At 39.8% G+C, this 19,942-nt stretch overlaps 2 protein-coding genes across 4 annotated transcripts; one reads left to right on the forward strand and one right to left on the reverse strand.

Annotated features, from left to right (window-relative positions):
• Positions 1-154: 154 nt before the first annotated feature.
• Positions 155-3,907, forward strand: LOC111261795 (uncharacterized). Of its 2 annotated transcripts, XM_022835580.2 has the most exons (3): positions 155-292; positions 577-754; positions 1,830-3,907. In XM_022835580.2, exon 3 carries the CDS (start codon positions 1,837-1,839, stop codon positions 3,712-3,714), a length of 1,878 nt encoding a protein of 625 aa, XP_022691315.1. In that variant the 5' UTR covers positions 155-292; positions 577-754; positions 1,830-1,836; the 3' UTR covers positions 3,715-3,907. The 2 variants fall into 2 exon arrangements, with proteins under 2 accessions (XP_022691315.1, XP_022691316.1); XM_022835581.2 differs by lacking the exon at positions 577-754 and having other exon boundaries at positions 189-292.
• On the reverse strand, positions 3,884-18,524 carry LOC111261796 (phosphatidylinositol 3,4,5-trisphosphate 3-phosphatase TPTE2). 2 transcript variants are annotated; one of them, XM_022835582.2, is made up of 9 exons: positions 17,878-18,524; positions 10,504-10,997; positions 9,786-9,986; positions 8,325-8,438; positions 7,962-8,190; positions 7,575-7,717; positions 5,944-6,094; positions 5,489-5,644; positions 3,884-4,951 (listed from the first exon to the last, which is right to left on the reverse strand). In XM_022835582.2, the coding sequence occupies exons 2-9, from the start codon at positions 10,731-10,733 to the stop codon at positions 4,550-4,552; spliced, it is 1,626 nt and encodes a 541-aa protein (XP_022691317.1). In that variant the 5' UTR covers positions 10,734-10,997; positions 17,878-18,524; the 3' UTR covers positions 3,884-4,549. The 2 variants fall into 2 exon arrangements, with proteins under 2 accessions (XP_022691317.1, XP_022691318.1); XM_022835583.2 differs by having other exon boundaries at positions 10,504-11,018.
• Between the last annotated feature and the right edge of the window lie 1,418 nt (positions 18,525-19,942).

Genomic DNA, 19,942 nt, shown 5'->3' on the forward strand with positions numbered 1-19,942 from the left:
GGAAAGACTTAATTGATTTTATGCAAGCATGCAATGCTTTTTTTTATGCATGAATCTTCTAATTGCATTTGTAACATTGTTGAGGGAATTTTCAGCGTATCTACTCAACATTCGGCAACGATGGTTTACGACACTCTAATACACAGCTGTGTTTAATTCCATAGCAGACGAAAGGGACTGTTCGAAGTCCACTGGCACTCAAGGGGGCAAATGTCACTATGACTTCGCGTATGATGTGCTAGAACATGTCTGGTATAGTCATTGTCATAAACAACGAATTCTGCTAGTGTGGGTGAGTTTGAAAACACATCGGCAACTCTTAGCCAAAGTAGCGTTTAGCTAATTTTTAGTCGAACGTTTGCTTCTAACGCTGTGAACATGAAGTTCGTATTAGACTGCACGATTTTAATTAAGCGAAATCTTTGTCCAAGCTTTTTATGTAGGCGAAAGTATCAATCCTTGTAATAAAGAGTAATGAGTATGTACCGACGAAAGTAACTAACAGCAAGCATGAGCGTTGATGCTTCCCTCTTGGTACATGATTGATCTATCCTAATATGGATTTCTCCCTTTTAGGATTATTATACGCCATTACGGCACCTAAACTGTCTAACTTCTGCCCCCCGACACAACAAACAGCCGCGGTGGACCAGCTGAAATCAACTTCGATCTAAATACGTGATCAGTCCAGATTCATTTAAAGGAACTATATATCAGCATTCAGTCGAATGAAAATCGAGTGACTTTGTGGCTGGTCAGTTTGAGCTCATTTGAAATCTTCGGGTGATGGGCATGGGGCACTGGTTTTCGTTGTGGAATATTAAAATTGTCCTCTCTTAGCTAGAATGTGGCTTTGTCCTTAATAAAATGATCTATAGTAAAACAGATGTGGAATTCGGTCTAAGGATCAGTATAGTTAGGGCTTGTCCAAGCATAAGCATTTGGATTTAGATAAAACAGTCTACAAGTTAATGTCTATATAAACAAACAGGAGACCTAGTAAATTGATGTGGCAATTACCGTTATAACAATTTTGGCCTGGTTTAAACTTGCTAGGAAAATGTCCTTTATGGTGGAAAGATAAACCAATTTCTTGAGATGTTCTTCAAACATCATAGTACCGCAACTTAAATGTCTGGTGCAGCCTTAGTGACATTAGGAACTTATACAGGACCACATAAGACAAGGTTAATCTGGGGTCCTTTTTTTATAAATCAAACTATAATTTAATTATATACGTATATACATATTCTATGTGTATACGTTTGTACTATGGATGTGCAACAAAAATGTATGTATAAATTGTGGTTAAATGACTGCTGTTAATGTGATAGCTCTTCCCTGTTCAGTTAATGAAAATAGCTAAACGCATCGAAAAAAATTACCTCCCTCTACAGTGCAGTAATCTAAAAAATGTTAAACAAATACAACTTCAAACTAAATCAATGATTTCTGACCTATTCAACAAAAGGTTTAGCTTATTAAAACGATAAGTTCATGAAACCCCATACGTCTAAACTGCGGTCGCTAGCCCACTTTTGCATAGTTCCTCCAAATTCTTATAAGAATTCAGTTACATTTACAGGAACACGACAAACTGTATAAATTAATCAAGCTAGATAAGCTAAAATTTGCTCTTTAGCTGACTTTAAAAATATCCTGGAAGAAGTAAAACCTTAGACAATACATCTCTACTAAGAATACTAAGCAATTCGATTTCAACTATTAGCATCTATAGAGTCGTGCGTCTTTTAGAAACAGCATCGATTAGTCGAATCTTTCAATTGTCATGGTTAGTTGTAAATTGTGGCATTTTTGTTATGTTTTAGTATATTCATGGAGGAACTGAAGCGCTATGAGAACTGCCTCGGCAGACTTCAAGAGGCAGCAGCCCTTTCTGAGACTAGTTCAGTCGAGGCCTTTAGTTACCGAGATTTCCTGCGAAACGTTCAAGAGTTGCGTCGCCATATTGCTTTGCAAACAATGGAAGCCAAAGGTCAACTCGCCTTAATTGAGGCCACGTGCGATCGATTGAGGGACGAGATTCCAGAAGCTTTGTCCCTTGTGGCCCCTCATCGATTAGGAGAATTCCGGAGAGTTTGTCAAAAGTCTTTCGAACCAAAAACTCCAGTTAAAGTGCAAACGCCATTGTCTGGAAGGAAGAAACTGAGTCGAGATGCAATGGCTCATGCTAGAAAGCTAATAGACCGAGAGACTACTGGAAACATGACACCGAAGTCGCCTAAAATCAGGACTCCAGTGTCAGCCCGGAAAGTGGTACTAAACAAATCTTTTCTTCCTCACACTTACCAGTCTATTCACAAAAAGACTTACCTATCTGCCCTTAAGCATAAACTTGTACAAAGTCCGAGCTCAACGCCACAGTTGCCCATGTATAAAAAGCGGTCCAAGATGCCTTTGGAACGTAAGTCTGCGACAAAAACACTGATTGCTTCCTTGAGCAAATTCGTCTCGGCCCCCGTGCGTCAGGACACTCACACTGTTCTTAAGGAAGAGTTGAAAACCGATTCTGATACACCCAAAATTCCGAGGTCGAAGCTCTGCAAAGTAGAATCAGTAGATCGACGCGCACCAATACAGATGTGTGAGCCAGTCGTTTCTGAATCTATTTATCCTATGCAACCAACAAACGCCACATTGGGCTCATCCAACATTAACACGGCCACACCAGAAATGAAGCAACGCATCATGTTTTTTAACAACCCGAATGTTGAGAGTATACACCAGCGCTATGTAGCCATTCAGGACTCTGAAGAACTGACATGTTTGCTACCCACAAAAGCAGCTGCTAAACAAAGCACCACCCCTGAACGACCCATAATACGCCCCCGAAAAACGAATATGCCCCTTACCCCACCGCGGCCACTTTTGTTTGATCTAACATCAAAAAAGAGCGTCACCCCCACGATGCCTACTGTCCGAAGGCCTTCTGAGATAGGTTTGAGTACTGGGGGAAAGTCAGCAACCTGTGGCAAGAAGCGAATGACCAAAACTCCTTCTCCACCATGTTGCACTTCACGAGGTGCACGACTCTGTCTTGCCGCCAAGTTAGACAACATTCCAAACGGACAAAACGAGAGAACATTGGAAGCGCTCGCCATTTCGTCTCAGCAAGCCGTTATTCAGAAGACCCTAGTTGCTGAAGACTGCACCCCAGAAATGCCCAGCAGCCGTATGACCTTCAAACCGTCATTGGTAGAACGCAGTGTTATTGCCTCCGATTCTAAAGAATCGAATTTTTCAGAGAAGTGCACTGCGATAATTGAAACGGCTGGAGTTCAGGCTGACGAAGTACCATCAGTATGTATGAAAAAGACACCTGAACTGAGGCAGTGTTTTCAAGGCACGCTGCTAAAGACGCCCGTGCTCCAGATTTCTAATAACAATGTGTGTCAACCCAAGGTTTACAAAATCCAGTCAACAGACGTAAAGGGGGTAAAAGTAACTAACAGAGTTGCCCACGAAGTAAAAACTGTTCAAACTAATTCTGTTCAGAAAAAAATGCAACCTCCATCGAAAGACTCTGAAAATAAATTAAAAATCGCAACTAAAACTCCGGTGAAATTTGCCGATAACAGAACTTTGCTAAAAACACCGGCAAAGACACCACGCAATCAAGTGTTAAGCGTTAGCTTAAGAACAAACGAAAAATTGACTCGACCTTCCAAAATGCAACGACAAGTAACAAAATGACTGAACTCTACATTGGGATCTTTAAATGCTGTAAACAATTTCATGCCGGTAGCAACCAGTAGAACTGACTGCTTCTGTATATATGAATTTATGTATGTATATATTCACTGCTTTTGTGCATATACAGTGTTTGACATGTAGAAGATTCCGAAATCAAATAAATCTGATGTTTTTGGTACAAATTGAATAAAACTTTATTGTACATCTTCAAAATATTCACAGCATTAGAATGTTATATAATATCACCTATGACGAGGTAAGCATATATTATTTCGGTAGTGATCATAGCATAGTGTGTGTACAATCAGTTTTGGAATTGAAAAATATGTCAGTGATTGCCCTCATTAAATAATACAGCAACTAGATAATATCATACACACTTTGCAGCTCTTACGATAAGATTTCCAAACGCTTTTACTTGGGCGTTTACCATCTTATTTAAATCAGCACTTCGCGAAGTCCATGAAGAAGCACTATGCGAAAATAAGCAAATATGTTTGTTTCAGTTGTTAGTATTAAATATATATATATATATATATAATGTTAGAATTATATAGTCGTATATGAACTGCGTCCATCCTAATGTCCGAATATGTACCTTCTCTGTACGAGGAACCAGTAGGCGTCGTTTCGACACGCATATATAATCTGATTATATAAAGGGAAGTAAGATTAGTTAATGAAAGTCTAAAGTTCAGAAAGTGTATTTTACAAAAGTCGGTATAACACGCCCTAAATGACATGATCCTCGTGATAGCGAGCTACCACTGAGTTATTTGAAGATATTTATTTTTAACTTATTTATACGAAGACTTCGTCCTACTTCAGATCCTAGTTAAATCCTGGACAGTCTAAGTTCGACGATGAAGTCGTCTCCGAAAGAAGTCCACGTTTTTCTCTTGTGCGGGTTATCTAGGACATCCCGATGAAGGGACAGTGAGTCACCTTCCACAAATGCCGTGTGAAACCAGAAGAAGAACGCACAGTTTTCATAGCCTTTGGGAACCGACATACTTAAGGAGTGGAAGCGAAATTTCACATCGCCGCGAACAACAGGGAAATTCACTGGTGTTACGGTCACGCAATTCTCCTCAGCATCGTGTACCACGCGGCAGTTTCGATACTGACCGAAATTCATATCGAAGACTGCTTGGCGTCCTTCGAATACCTCGCAGCGCAGATCAGATCCATTTCCTTTACCGAAAGTATTTATTCCTCGGATCTTTATATGTGTCACCTGAAGAAGTCGACACGAAAATCAACAACATATCATTCATCGCTATGAAATAGACCTGCAAATTTAAAAAATATAACAATTTTAGAGATCTTTCCAGAAGAATAATATTAAAAAAACGGGAAGCTTTTTAGTATTATCTCTGTCGCTCTCGGAGGTGACGCAGAGGTGATGAAATTGCTTATTACTTTGGCGTAGTGCGGCATAATTCTGCATGCTGTCGAAGACAAAAATCTTCCAGGGCCGATTACTTATATTTGAGTCATCAAGTTATAATACATGCAGCAAGTTCGGCAGATGCCGAAGGATACAGGATACATACAAACAAGACGCATCGTTTTTTGTGTAGCCTAGTTGACCAAAAGGATGGAAAAAGACCATATGAAGGTATCCTGCCGTGCTGAACCGTCGATTGCTGTTTTGGCGTGATGGCATTCAGCCTGTTAAGGCTACGGGTCATCGGGTCTGACTTTTTATTATAAAATTAAGAGTGCTGTATCCCAAAACTCAGTCAGTTTTAATTATTCAGTAGGTTGTTACCTTCATTGCTACAGCTTTGGGAACGATCATATTGAAGTTGTTTTTTATTTGCTCGAAGTACTCGACGTAACGATTCTGTGATGGGGTCTCGACTCCTTGAAACTTCGTCCCGACAGTGAGATCAGTTCGAACTTCACCGAAATATTCAAGTGATTCCTGTAATGTTCAGTGCGTCGACTTCATTACCGCACAATTATTTTTAAGCGAAAAGAATTTCCCTTAAAGTTGAGCTATAAATAAATATATATCTGCAAAGTAGTACAGTTTAATGTAAAAACAATAAAAGATGCATGTAAGAAAAATGTACCTTTATAGCATTATTTCCTGTTGCTTCGTGAAGCACGCGATAAGTAACCCCTACAGAGCTTTGTTTCACAAACTTAAATTTTATATTGATCAAGTGGTTAGGAAACGAAGCTCAAGTTAGCACTGATAGAAAATAAGCACACATATACCTTAGCTGATTCGAAAACATTGTTGTTGATAAGCAGCATGCAGATGAGGGTTCCCGTTCTGCCTTTACCACCTTTGCAATGTATCGCTATTACATTTGCGGGATCTGCATCCAAAAACATTTGAGCCTCCTGGATGAATTCGATTGCTTCACTGGTCATTCCGACAAACATAAACAATAAACAAAAATGTAATTTAGTGAGTCAGAAGATTTTAGAAAGTGCCTGTAAAGCGCGCCCTTTAACAGCACTAGCAAAATGCAACAATCTTTCTTACGTACGCAAACTCCAGTGAATTATTACAATTTATTATTATCATTTTATGAGCATGATAATATGCATAAAACACAAAAAAAGTTTACCCTTTAAAGTTAATACTGTTACCTTTAAAGTTAATAAAACAGCTATGTCGATAAGTCTGCAACGGCCATTTCTCGTTTACTGTAATCATTAACATATATCAGCTTTTATCTATGGACACTAATTAACTTATTATCAATTTTGTACCATGTAGATTCACTCCACTTATTTTATTATTTCTAATATGACCTAGGGCTAATTTAGATCTTTTTTTTTTTTTGAAACTGAACTTATTACAATTATTCTGTCACTCTGTTGTACTGTTTATATTACCCTATGTCTTTTTCATCAAAGTGTTTTTGTGTTAGGCGCATAAAATTACAATAATCGTGAAGACCATTTTCGGGATGGACTATATATATACATGCCATAATTCTTCCAGTCTTCAAAATATGGTTCAAATCAGGCTGTCGGATTAGGCTTGAGCTCGGTCAGCGACCTTCCTATCATTTTTCTTATAGTGTCGAGATGCTTTTTCTTCAGACTTTTTATACAAAGGGAAAAAAGTCTCGGAAGGCTAGATAATACGGGAGTTGAGGCAACACACACACATCGAGTTTCTTTTCAAAAACTATTATGCAAGTAGTGACGTGTGGGCCGGTGTATCGTCATAATGGAGGACTCAGAACTTGTTGTGCTGGAATCGTGGTTTCTTGCATCAGATAGACTCGCGGAATTATGATGAGCGATTTACCGAGGCTCGAATAAAACATTGAAAAACACCGCGTTCTAGTCCGTGATCGTTGTTACAGACCTCCTACGATGCAGATCGTTTTCGATGGATTTTTGTGGGTCTTCAACATACTTTAATTACCAGTTCACTTTAGCCTCATTCTACGCGTTATGCAACATACGCAGAGTGTCCGTGTAGTTGGTTCTACTTTAGACACAAAAAGCCTAATGCGATGCTACTTGCTTCAGTAAGGAGGAATCGTAGAACGCTCAATGCTTAAGCTAATTCATCGGAAAACTCGAGGTTTCATTAGACTGTTACGAAATTTCTGCTATGTGTTGCAAAAACGCTATTGTTTTTGCCAAAATAAACATGAATCATAGGGGATAATCTATATAGATATATAGCATTAACGTGGTTGACACTGTTCTTCATAAGCCACATGAAACGTTTTATTTCATAGGTCAGCCAATTTTAAAGGGCGCTGCGTTTTCATGACCTAATGCTTCTGGATTGCTTTAGCTATTTTTTGTATAGCATCATTACTGTCACGACGCAATCGCCTTGATGGTGACGGTGAACAGGTGATTCAGTAACTTACGTGAGTAGAGGTACGTTATGATCGTCAATTTTGAGTCGAAGAATTTGTCTTTCGAAGTGCGAATCGTCGTAAGTTCGTTCACTGCACATGTTGCACACCTTGTAGTGTCCCGAATGTTTCGTGACGAAGAATTTCTCTACGTCCTGATACGCAAATGTTAAAGTCAGAAGGGTCATTTAGTGGAGCTCAAAAACAGAAAATTCGGCTAAACTGTTTCGAGCGTTTTTCTAGCTACTGCGAAACCGAATTCAAACAATTGCAATCAGAGCAACTTCGCAGTTCCAATATAATTGTCGTAATGCAATATTGAGGCCTATATAGCCGCAGAAACTTCTATTACTTTTACCCCAATAAAGGGTTTATTTTTTGATCGGGTATTTTACTTACTTGGATGGGGTTTCTGTACCAAGCCATCCTACCGGATGACGGATAACTCATGGCAATTATTCGGGACGTCACGTACACCAAGTCGAGATCGAAGCCATCTTTCTGGTAACGTCTTTTGTTCTCGGAAATTACATGACGGGCGCCCTTTGCCAGATTATTCTTTTCCGTATAGAACCTCAGAAAGCGGACAAAACCCACAACTCGAACAAGACGTCCAACCACCACTGCCCTACGAATAAAACTAGAAGTGTTAAAGAACAGGCCTTTTGCTTATGCAAGGAAAGTATCCGCCTTAGCCAGCCTAGTTGATCTAGTGAAATAGGCGTTTTAACGCATAATAACAAGCAAAACGACACAACTTACTTTGCCACGGTGTGGACCTGCTCGATACGGGGTTCGATCACTGTGATTATGAAGGTGAGCATCACAACGGCAAAGTCCACTTTGTTGTACCATTTACGGAAAAAGTCTGTCGTCCTGAAAAAGGTATGTGCTAGGCAGTTACGTTCAATGGTCAGTCCTTCAAATGGGCCCTCAGTTCAAAATTTCCTTTTTTTTAAATAAATCATAGTAGATCACTGTTCAAAATGGACAGAAGCTAGCTGGCACATCAAAAAAAATAAAGTAGGTATACATGCCGAGATCGAAATTATTCAAAAATGAAACAAAAGGCAGAGCAGATTATTTACTTTAAATGAGCACTGCTTTTATTCGGCGGTAACAAATTCGTTCAGTGTTTAAAATAGAAGACATTTAGAATAACTTTTTGTTTTTATCCATATCTCACGCGGTGGCTTGTCGAGCTGTTTTAGGCTGCGAAAAATGAGACCTTTGGTTCGAGTCGCGCGATAGGACAAGTACCCTCGTCGGGCTTTGATCTCGTGGACTTGATGTTAGTAGATTAAGTTAGATAAAGATAAAGGGTTAAGCTGGGTGGACAACTTTACATGCATGTCTGCGTTTGATTTATGCACCCGTATTGTTCAATTTGACTATTTCTATGATATTTATAGATTAAGGTGAGTACCATTCGCCTCCGCTAGCGTTTTGCTGGTCTTTATCATCAAGATGCTATTAAACGGTTATTGTCGACCAATGCTATTTCGGCCTTACAACTTTAGCATAAACACCAATGCGCTTAGCGTTATCGAATAACAGCAGTGAATAGAAAAATAGTACGCATTACCTTCCGCCATCATCACCATAATTCGAATGATGTGTATTAGCGGTAGTACTGTTTAATTGTTGCTGTACACTAATGAGAAAGGAAAACTTAAGCTGCAGCATAGATAGAGGCGTATACGGAAGCTCGAGGCTATCGACGTAATTCCGCTATCTAATAACGGTGTTGCGGTCCTTTGCCTGTAAATGTTGCTGGCGTATACGAGGAAAAAGCTCTTTACTGTTTTATCGACGCCTTTCTCAATACGAAAACCTAAATTTAAGTATAGCAACATGTATAGCGATCGCTACACCGTATCGCGACCCCCCTGACTGATATCAAGATCGATCCCCCTTACATGGATTCCCTTCTAAAAAAAAGACGCTATTCAGTTAGGAGAAGGAATCATGGACGAAGATTTCCATCAAAATATTGCGTACTCCAGCAGCTAAAACTCTGCAGGCGGATCCCGAGCAAGTAAAGAACAAAAATCTCTTTCAAAGGACGATTTTAAAAACGGACATCATATCGGACACACACTACCAGCGCTAATAAATATAGTAGGTATGTATGGTAGACTATGGGACTCTATGTAACATGTACACAATTAGTTTGATGAGCTGCTATATATATTATAAAAAATATCATGACAAACTACTCACCCGAGAGAATATATTCGCAGTGCTATTTCTAGCACGAATATGACCGAAAAAGCTAGCGCGATATTGTCGTATATTACGAGTTTTTTTGATTCCGGATTTTCGACAAGAGCAACGATTAGAAGGCAGATATCAGTCACAATCAGGAGAAGAGCTACTAAGCGAAACGCCAAATGCTCAACTACACGACGTAGCAAATGATGCCTGAATGAAAAATATAAATAAATCAGCAACGGTTAGTAATCAGCTCCCGGAAAATAAAACAAGGGACGAAGACGTGTACAAAAGTATTCCCTTATATCGTTCCATACAAGCTTATTGTACAGTCGACAAAATTTCATAGGAAACCTGAGGTATAATCACAATTCAGCATATTTTTTATTTCTTATCAAATTGACTCTATTATCCGGTCACTGTAAATATAGACAAAACAGATACACTTTGTCCCGTGAAATAGGCGTTACTTTCCTCATACAGATCTACGGCACCCAAACGAATTGTTCACAAATCGTGTGAGACATACAGCTAGCGATAAACTGTATCAATTGTACATAAACTATTGTTGAATATTGTACCCCATAGTTTTCCCAAATGGGAAATGGAAACGGAATATAATTTAAGAAAAAAATACAGAAAGTAAGTCGAACGTCTGAAACACGAAATGAGACATTTAGAGCACATTGTACTCTCATAAGAAGCTGGAAACCGTGCTACCACTTACTTAATTGGTATCTGGTTGAGAGCTTTGGTATTAAGGTGATGTAAGCCATCGATCTGTGGCGCGTTAGTTCCATTGCTGTGACTACAATTCACGCGACTTGATCCCCTTAAGTCCGAAGCTTCTACTGTGAGCTTCGTTTCCGTGACATCCTTCTGCGGTGGTATATCCGTATTGTTCCTATCGCTACTTGTTGCTAAATCATTGTTGTTGTCAAGGCGGCCGTACGACATCGTCGCTTGCTAAAGTACGACCGTTGTCAAGGCTCAAGGACACAATTCCTTCGAGACCGTTTTTTGCAGCTACGGCCTGTAACTTAATACTAAGAACTATTACGTAAAACCGCAAAGTTGGAAACATTTCATTTTTGCGTTCTTTCGAGCAGCAAGTGATTGCATTAAGCGAGGAAAAAAGTGAGTCCTTTTAGAAGATCGCAATCGTTAACCGGCCTTTTCATCGCCTCGGCGGAGTAGAAGTCCTGAGATCAACCTGAAAGTCTATGTGTAGCAAAACGAGAACTTCAGATATGGCATAAATAGGTTAACCATCACTTTACAGCTTTATATTGTGATAAATCAAAGCTATCCAGCAGCTCTATACTTAGATGCCTTAGATGCCTCTATACTTAGGTATAGTGTCGGCTCCTGATGTTAAGGTCAGTACAGAAAAAAAAAAGCTATAGAACGGCGAGGGGTTACAAAGTAGAACACTCATTTACATCTTGAAGTTGTTACTATGTTTATAGGTAAGTTTACTCCATAAATATATGGATGACCTGCACCGAGCGATATCTTCCAAAGGCAGATTTCAGGTATAACAATGCACATATCAATCGAGAAGATGTTGGGTTACATTCTCTGCTAGTGCTTTGAAAAAGAATTGATCTGTTTATGCACAATAGCACATGGTCAGTATAAATTATGCTCAATTTCTTTGAACTAAAGGACAATTTAAAGAACGAGGCCTTGTCCTCATGTGTACTAATGTTTTAAGAATAGCTTGTATATGATTACTACTCATTACGGTAATGTAATTGTTTAAAAAAAAGTCGCCAAAAAGATATCCTAGTAAGAATAAATCTGCAAAAGTGGTCTAGGCTTAAGCTTGCGACTAGGGAACCATTGACCGCACCTATGTAAATAATAATGAGTTACAGTGGCTAGCTAGATATTTAGCTAATAAATACGACATTCTGTAGCGACTAGTATTAGAAGTTGTTGAAGAAGGCTTTACCTGTTAACAGGAAATGCCAAATCTGCAGTGCGCAATATCATAGAAATTTAGTTGTACCTATGAAACAAGCAACCTACGGAAATGCTATCATTCCTAAAATGGTTGCTTCACAGGAAATAGAGCTACAATTGTGTTCTGCGTATATTCCACAAGATCTCTATAAAGCGAAATATATCTCCACGTGGATTTAAGACGCTGCGAATCAACTCAGATGAAAAGCTAAGCACTCGTATCGAACGCGTTTTATCTTTCACTTCAATCATGTGAACGTTGTACGTTTCAACTGCAGATCAAGTCAAGCTAGAAGCCATGCGAGTACGAGCCGAATGGTCATTTGGCAAGTTTTTTTCTTCTGAGTTATTATACTTTTTGTCGATATAAAGGTACTCTCAATGATAGTCACCCTTGCTTAAACCCTCCAGATCAGCTTTCAGAACGTCGTTTCAGTTGACTGACTATCTTAGTAAGTAGAATCCCTCTCTCTAGGTTTATCGCATTACATCATAACATCCGGCTTTTGAGAACTCTGACGAAAGCGCGGAGACGGTTACCGGCAAATGGTACCAACCATTCGTTTAGGTGTCAAGAAGCGTGTTTGCATAGGATATCGTACACCGTTTATAACTCTGAGAGCTCACGTTTTAGCTCGATATAATTAAAGATGTCGCATATTTACTTGTCCGTATATGAAAAAGAAAAATCTACACCTTACCTTTATAATAAGGGTGGTTAGAACAATCTATTACTTTCATAGTACATATAGGGCATGTCCTGTGTGAGTCGCAGTTCTATTTCAGGCATTCGGATAGATCGGCTAATCTGTTCGCCAAAGCTAGATCCCAGTCGGTGTATGCGCTGCTAACTTTGCCATTAAAGCGGTCTAGTACGCAAAAATAAAAGCAGTAGTAAAATTTTTGCGTTTATCTATTGACATAACCTGTTACTTCGTTTCATAGATTTGAATTAACTACGAATGAATGTGAAACACCAAAATGGTGCTGCTTTCACCATCTCTTGTGTGCTCGTGAAGGATTAAAATATGCTATGCGTCGGTTGATAGTATCCAACGGAAATGGCCTTATTGACTACGTGGATGTATGAGTGCGTGAGTGTATCTTTGAGACGTCTACGCTAGCTCTCGCAGAAAAACCCTAAGCAGATGTTCTTTCGTCGACACAACAATGAATCCATATATCCTTACCTATACATAAATACATCGATATTAGCGCAAACATATTGCTTGTTGTGAGACGCAGCTTTGAAGCAGGCGTAACAAAAAAAAAGCCACATAGCCACGAATTATCACAGACATTGGTCAGTTAACATTCGCACATAAAGACGCGCAACTGAGCTTCGGTCGTGGCGATCGTTGTCACTGATTCTGGACTTTGTCACTTCGGCTATTTATTGCTAGTCTCTACGGGACACTGAACTGAACTGGCGTTGTTTTTCATAGGAACGCTGATTGAAATGTTGAACCGGGCTGATGTTGATGGCACCAGTGAATCCCTAGCAAACAGGAGAGAACGTTAGCGAAATGATGATTATTGGCCGCCGTTGCTGCCGACGAGGAGAGGTGGGATGGAGAGCTGAAAATGTCAGAAAGTCGTCGACCTTTCGTGCAACCGTTTGCGGTCACACTGCTGCAATGGGGAAAAGCTCACGGGCCGTTATTCAAAATCCAATTTTTCTCTCTTCAGCTATGTTTGACACAATACCTATTCAGACGAGTGATGTGTACCGATGCTGTTGACGCTCAGGGTTCACGGCTGTTTGTCGTCTTTTTTTCAAATAGGCCTGTCATTTGCGCTATTCGACTTGTACTCAAACGCGTCCAAGCCAGCATTTTGGTTGAATGAACAGAGGAAAAAAAGGTCGATTGTTCCACTTGTTAATTAATGGAGCTTACAGATAATTTGTAACGTCACCGAAATGAGTTCTATATTAGTGGTGCATGTGGATAGGAAAAGTGAGGCAGGCTAGCGTGCGCTTCTGTTGCCAATCGAAATCCTCTCCATTGCTTTCCGTCAAAGTTGACACAATATGACCTTGTCTTTTTAGTTGCTACGCTTTTCTAAAGAAACTGTCCTATTTTGCCAGAGCATGAGGCATCCGATTCTAGTGATAGTCCCTTCTGCATTAAGTATTTAAACACTCATGGACTTTGAGAATGCTCCAATAGTTTTTTGGGCCATTTAATGGAATAGGAACTCATGCTCGCTAAGCGTGTAAGTTGTTTGTTTATTTTTCCAATAATAATGAATCTTTTTTTACAATCGAGGCAGAATTGCGGAATATTAGGCCGAACGTAAGGTCTCTGCATTTCTCAAGGTCAAGAATTTAGTTACTGCATCCAACCTAGGACGATTCCTTTATATGATCAATAATTAATAAACCCGTTTCTGAATAGAAGTACACCTCAAGTTCGTACGTGTCGTATGTTGGTTGATATAGGTTTTTGCCCACAAAAACTTTGAGAAAGTTAAGGTAGCATTTAATATAATATCATAAATAGAACGATAACCACGTGATTCCTTGATCCTTTACATGCAGCCAACCGTGACGATCCAGGTATATGATGATGCCGTAGGAAAACAAAAATCCACAGAGTTATGCACAGAATCACTGAAATCTTTCTGTATATCTGTAAAAGCTAGGGCAGCGTGCTCACATTTCTGAGACTCACTGAAGAAAGTGAACACTAGCGCCCTAGTAACACAGTTATGGCAGAGCAACAACTTTCACGTAGCAACACAAAAAATATTTGAAACTCGATTAACTCAACTTTATTTCGCTCATTAAGCTCGTATAAAGCTATCCAGCGACGCCGTCAAACATTCACATAAGCTGAACAGTTGCTTCAACCTACCATCGTTGTATCGAACATGCTCTATTTGTCGCTGATTTGCAATCAGTTTTGCTAAATAGCCCCTAGCCCCTATGCGTTAGATCTCCTTAGAATTCCTACCCCTAGGTTATAGGCTCAGGTAGTTGGGTGTGCTAAAAAGCTAAGTGATATGCATAGGACTGCTTTGCTTCGGGACGAAAATATTGAAAATAAAAAAATGAAGACAAAATGATTTCGGCTGCTCTCTTCCTCGGACCGGGCATTGCTGCACTTTAAAGCTCACGGCGAGAGGAGTCCAAATGATAGTCACGTATTCGTAAATGTATCGGCTACTGTTATTTTCATTATTGTATCAGTTCGAAATAGGAGAACGAATGGGCGAACATCTGCTTGGTAGACTGGGTGGCTAACTCGTTAGCCACGAAAAGCTGGAAGTTTTTAAGTTTGCCCCTAGAGCACGATGTGAACCTTTTTTAAGTAGAAAGACCTCCTAACATAACAACTTCAACAAAGAACAAATTCAACTTTTTTTTTTTTTTTTAATAAATAGCTCAAAAGGTAAGGAATTGAATCGACAATAGAGATTTCTTTATGTGAAAGCCTTCGGTATTGGCATATAGGATTTGCCGAATTATTCTGCTTCGGTAAGCCCATAGAGCTTACGATGACTTGAATTTTTTTGTCCAATGCTTGTAATTTTCACCTATGCGTCCTAACCCATATACATATATCCTATCGGTATGACAAAGTCGATACCATACCATACAAAGGCATCTCAGTGTAAATGTTCAAGGTATTCGTCTCTCTTCAACTAAACCAAAATACTATAGATAATTTATTATATTAAAATCAATAGATTTATATCTAAAGGTACAACGTAGCTCGAATACAAGTTGTCGCAGATTCAGCTTACCCCTCATTCTTCGTTACGAGATTTATTAAATTAATTAATTAATTAAGAAATTAAACAAAAACTCGTTTTCAACACCGCTCGAACTCGTCACATTTATTGGTGTTATCTCGAATTGAAATTGTGACCAGTCCGAGAGTGAATTAATAACGATTATAGACCGTTTATTAACTAGGAAAATTACAACAGTGGAAGGTTTGAAAAGACATAGTAAGTCTCCTATTGCTGATTTAAAAAAAAAAACAACTCGTTTATTAGAAAATAGATGACGAGTTATATGATGTGTCGCTACTGTTAGAAGGTATCATTACCCAACTCAACGTTAAACACAGAAACTGCCGCCTCATTCCGAATGTATTTAATACACTAATCCGGTTATATTCTATCGATCCGGAAACATGAGATATTATGAGCTTAAAAGTGCTCCGATACGATCAATCTCATCCGAACTATGAATACAAAACGACACCCTTTTGAGTTGCACATCGCCCAAAAGTAATCAATTAGCTCGTATTTACCTATCAATATCAGACAAAAAATGGACTCCGCGAGTGTACACAACTTATTACATTGGCTATTCAATAACTAGCACTAAAAATATTGTTTAGCGGACGCCGCATACACAGATGTTGCATAGCACGTTGGATAGAGATCATCAAAAAAAAAAAAAAAAAAAGAAAAATGGTGGGAAATAGCTTACCCCCAACACACAACGACTATTGCTAATGTAATGTGAATAAAGTAATCGCTATGTGCTTCCCCTTATATATAGATGACTTCTTTTCATTTTACGCTAACTAACTGACTAATTTTTCAAGCGTGTCTAATATATATATATATATATATATATATATAGGTATTTGGGTAACTCAAGTGACGACTTTGCAAAATGTCGTTCTAGACCGTAGCGTTCTTTTTGTTTTATGACCGTTAGAATACAGGTTACGAACTTCTGAAGTGAACATCATTATAGTGCGCCGGCACCAATTTAGGCACTTTCAATTTCCCGTCTGTTGTCACTTTTTCGTTGGAAGGTACCACTTCTATTATACACGTACGTATCCTCGAAGACAGACATCTGTGGCTAAATGGACGCGTTCCCATTTAACACCTTCCTTTTTGTTCTATAATAGTCTATTCTACAGTCAAGCTCCTTACCTACGTTATACCGCAGCAACAATCGTAAAATTAACATACGTCTACAGATACACAGATAAACTAGTTTTTTTTTTTAATTATTTCGAAACAAAGCCAGTCCTATGAACGGAATATAGAAAATTCCCTGGGAGAATAGAATAGAGATTTCGGGCGAGAGGTAACGTCGATCGCTACCTTCGACCCGTAGAGTTCCAGCGGTAACGCTAAAAAAAAGAAGCCATCCAACCAATTCTGACATATTTATATACAATGTCTCATTGTTTGACAATTCTGCTAGTTGTGCTGCCTTCAAAGCGAAGACGTGTGTCGTTGAAGTTCTGAATGCTTTCTCTATGTCCTGTTATTCGCGTACTGAAAAACTTATAACGTCTCCCATGAGACTCGAGGAATACAAGCGAATCATTCATGAGTGTTGGGCCGGGCTAACAAACAGATAAACAACAAGCAAATGTATATCTTGGTATCAAAATATTAGTAATTAGAAGCAAGTCCGAGCCAGACGTCTAGGGAAAGCTATGTAATTAACTAGACTCATATGTGAAGCTTACACTAGTAGCGTATGATCGTTGGGTGTACGAATCGTCGAGTAGTTTTATTTAAAAGATCGAATATTTGTCAGCATCTTGCTAGCTGACATCCATATGAAGCCAAATCGAATTAAATACCTTGTAATGTCCTCTTTGTATAGTTATATGACATATCACGTATATATTCATTAGCGATCAATAATCTTATGCATAATCATTGTCTTCAGGTGTGGCTCGTATTCCGTTTATATTATACCGTTGTTTGGCGTGTGTTTCATGCACATCGAACGTAACTGAGCGTGTTTTTTCGTTTCTATCGTTAGAATTTTCCGGGAACCCGTTAGCTGGATGGAATACCTAGACGAACCGCTGCATCACCTCACGCACACAAAGACCATCTATTATACTCATCCACCAAAACAACCGCTGTGCCCATTTCGGGACTGAGCGACCAATGCAACTAGCAAAGAAGTTGAAGTTGATCACCAAATCGCGTTACAGCGTCGTGACGAGCTTTCGGTAAAGGAAAATAGGAAGCATGGGCCATTGTCCTGAAGCGTCTACTTTCAAAGAACCGGACTGAAGATCGATGATGGCAGCAATACCACTTCAACCAATAATCTTTATAGTCCACCTTATAACCTGCTTATTATATATATATCCACCTACAGTAGCAAAAGGCAGAGGCTAAGTCAACTTACCCTGTTTCGTAAGCTGGCAGTAAATAATGCTGCGTACTACTCCGGTAGTTCTCTGTCATTCTCCAATGCGTCAACTGTCGTTGACGCTTTCAAACGCTGTTAGGTTTTTGCTAACACGGGCACTCTCTGTGTATGCATCAAATCAAAGAAATATGATCCTTTCGCATAAACGTAATACCTCCTACTCCTGCCAATTGTAGCTTTGTTGAATCGGCGTCAGCGATTCCCTGGGGTACCTTGCGGTACTCCACTCTCCAGTCACCGGCACCCCCCACTACTGCCTGCTTCTGGCCGTCGCAGCCTCAACAGTGTCAGCGACAACATCAATACCAACTCGAACATCATCAGGAACACTTCTTTGCTTCTAGTTCCACTGACAGGCACGGCCGCTTTAAATGGTGTTTGGCCGCTGCTAGTCCATCCCGGCCACTGCTATAACCACCGTCATCGGCATCGCAGCCGCAGCTGTAGTTGTCGTTGGCACCGTCCAACGTACTGGTTTCCCTAGGACAGCAGCAGCTGGAGTCGCGGTGCCGCACACACTATTGCTGACACACGCATACACACAACCCCCACTCACATGCATTTACGCAGATAAACGGGAAAGGGTAAAGGAGCGAAGAAACCGCATAGACAAGGGGGAATCAAATGCGGCGTATACTGCTGCGACTTCTACATCCGCGACTGGTGGCTTTTGTTATCTACAAATGAACGAACAACGATCGATAACGACTGCCGACTGATAGGGAAACCAACAGACGGCAACGGGATGGACAAGGGGTGCATACAGAACTAACGGAAACGTTATTGTCATGGCGCTAGTTGTGTTGGCTGCCACCAGATGGCGCCACGGTATTAGCATGAAACAACATGTGATAATAAGCTCAGTAATTGTTAACGGTGGTGGCGGCGGCAACGATAATGATCGGTTAGGCAATTCGAAGTGGAGGAGCAAATGAAGTCGGCTAAGTTGCAATGAGACACAAATTGAGAGAATTTGAGGACGGAAAACGCCAAGCATCGAGGGTGATATTTTTCCAATAAAGACTTGTTACGCGTAGAATTTCGTGTTGAAGCCAAATGCATAAAACGCGATGACAGGACATATACGGCTGTAGCCAATTGCTAGACTTGATGGCGTGGTCGTATTGTGAAGCGCATACGTTGCTCTTTTTTTATGAGACTCTGGCACAAAACATGACAGATACTAAAATCAATGGTCTTGTCATTAGACAATGTTCACAACTGATCCCCCGAGTGGGGCATCAGAAAATATGATTTAAAAAAATATATATATGTAAGAAATAAGGAACCGCCATTTAAAAAAGTCAAGAATGTGGAAAGGATGGTGGAAGTGTGCCCGACAGGCATTCCAACCTAATCATGATGTCGTCGCTACCTAAAGACGATGCACAGAAATCCCATCAACAAATTACACTTGACCTTTTACGCTGACAAGCTCAATATTTCTAATAGTTGCTTCAGCATTTCTGGATTCTGACAAATAAATACTATGCTTTGCAGTTGAACCGTACTAAACAATTTATAGGGAAAAGGTTAGATCCAGCTTTACTACGTCGCTTTGTCGATTAAGTCAGTCATTTTATATGCATTTTAGATACGTATAGACATTTCTGCAGGGTCGGTATATTTCAAAAAGCTCCGAACTTTAAGCAAATGCAGGACTATCAACGTCAGCCCTTCGACGGTCATCTCCAGCATCGGGCGTTTCATATTCCACAATGGTTTCATTCTTCGGCATTTGGGGAATTTCTCTATAACGTTGCCTGGTATCATTGTTTAGCACATTCAACGGCTGCTGCACTATGCAAATGACACAGCCTGTCATGAAACATTGAAGTGGACACTCATCGACACGTGTCAATAACGCGCTTAATTTCGAACATCGCTCACGATCACGATTATTCATTAATTTTTAGAACTCAGTACGAGGTATACAGTCAATATATTTTTGAGACGGCTTCAATTTCATGGACGCAGGCACGCACCTACACACATGGTAACTTTGCAAGTTCAATTCTCGCTGGGTCATTTGATATAGGAA

This window comes from Varroa jacobsoni, unplaced genomic scaffold (genome assembly GCF_002532875.2).
Source record: "Varroa jacobsoni isolate VJ856 unplaced genomic scaffold, vjacob_1.0 scaffold_596, whole genome shotgun sequence".
NCBI classification, from domain to species: Eukaryota; Metazoa; Arthropoda; class Arachnida; order Mesostigmata; family Varroidae; genus Varroa; species Varroa jacobsoni.

What these genes read in the sequence shown, in the direction of transcription:
- LOC111261795 (XM_022835580.2), top strand. Translation starts at nt 1,837, where the DNA reads ATGGAGGAACTGAAGCGCTATGAGAACTGCCTCGGCAGACTTCAAGAG.
- LOC111261796 (XM_022835582.2), bottom strand. Translation starts at nt 10,733, where the DNA reads ATGTCGTACGGCCGCCTTGACAACAACAATGATTTAGCAACAAGTAGC. An exon ending in CTGCGAATATATTCTCTCGG is followed by an intron (nt 8,439 to 9,785) that starts GTGAGTAGTTTG and finishes TACCTTTTTCAG; the next exon opens with GACGACAGACTTTTTCCGTA. An exon ending in CCAAAGCTGTAGCAATGAAG is followed by an intron (nt 4,952 to 5,488) that starts GTAACAACCTAC and finishes CGACTTCTTCAG; the next exon opens with GTGACACATATAAAGATCCG.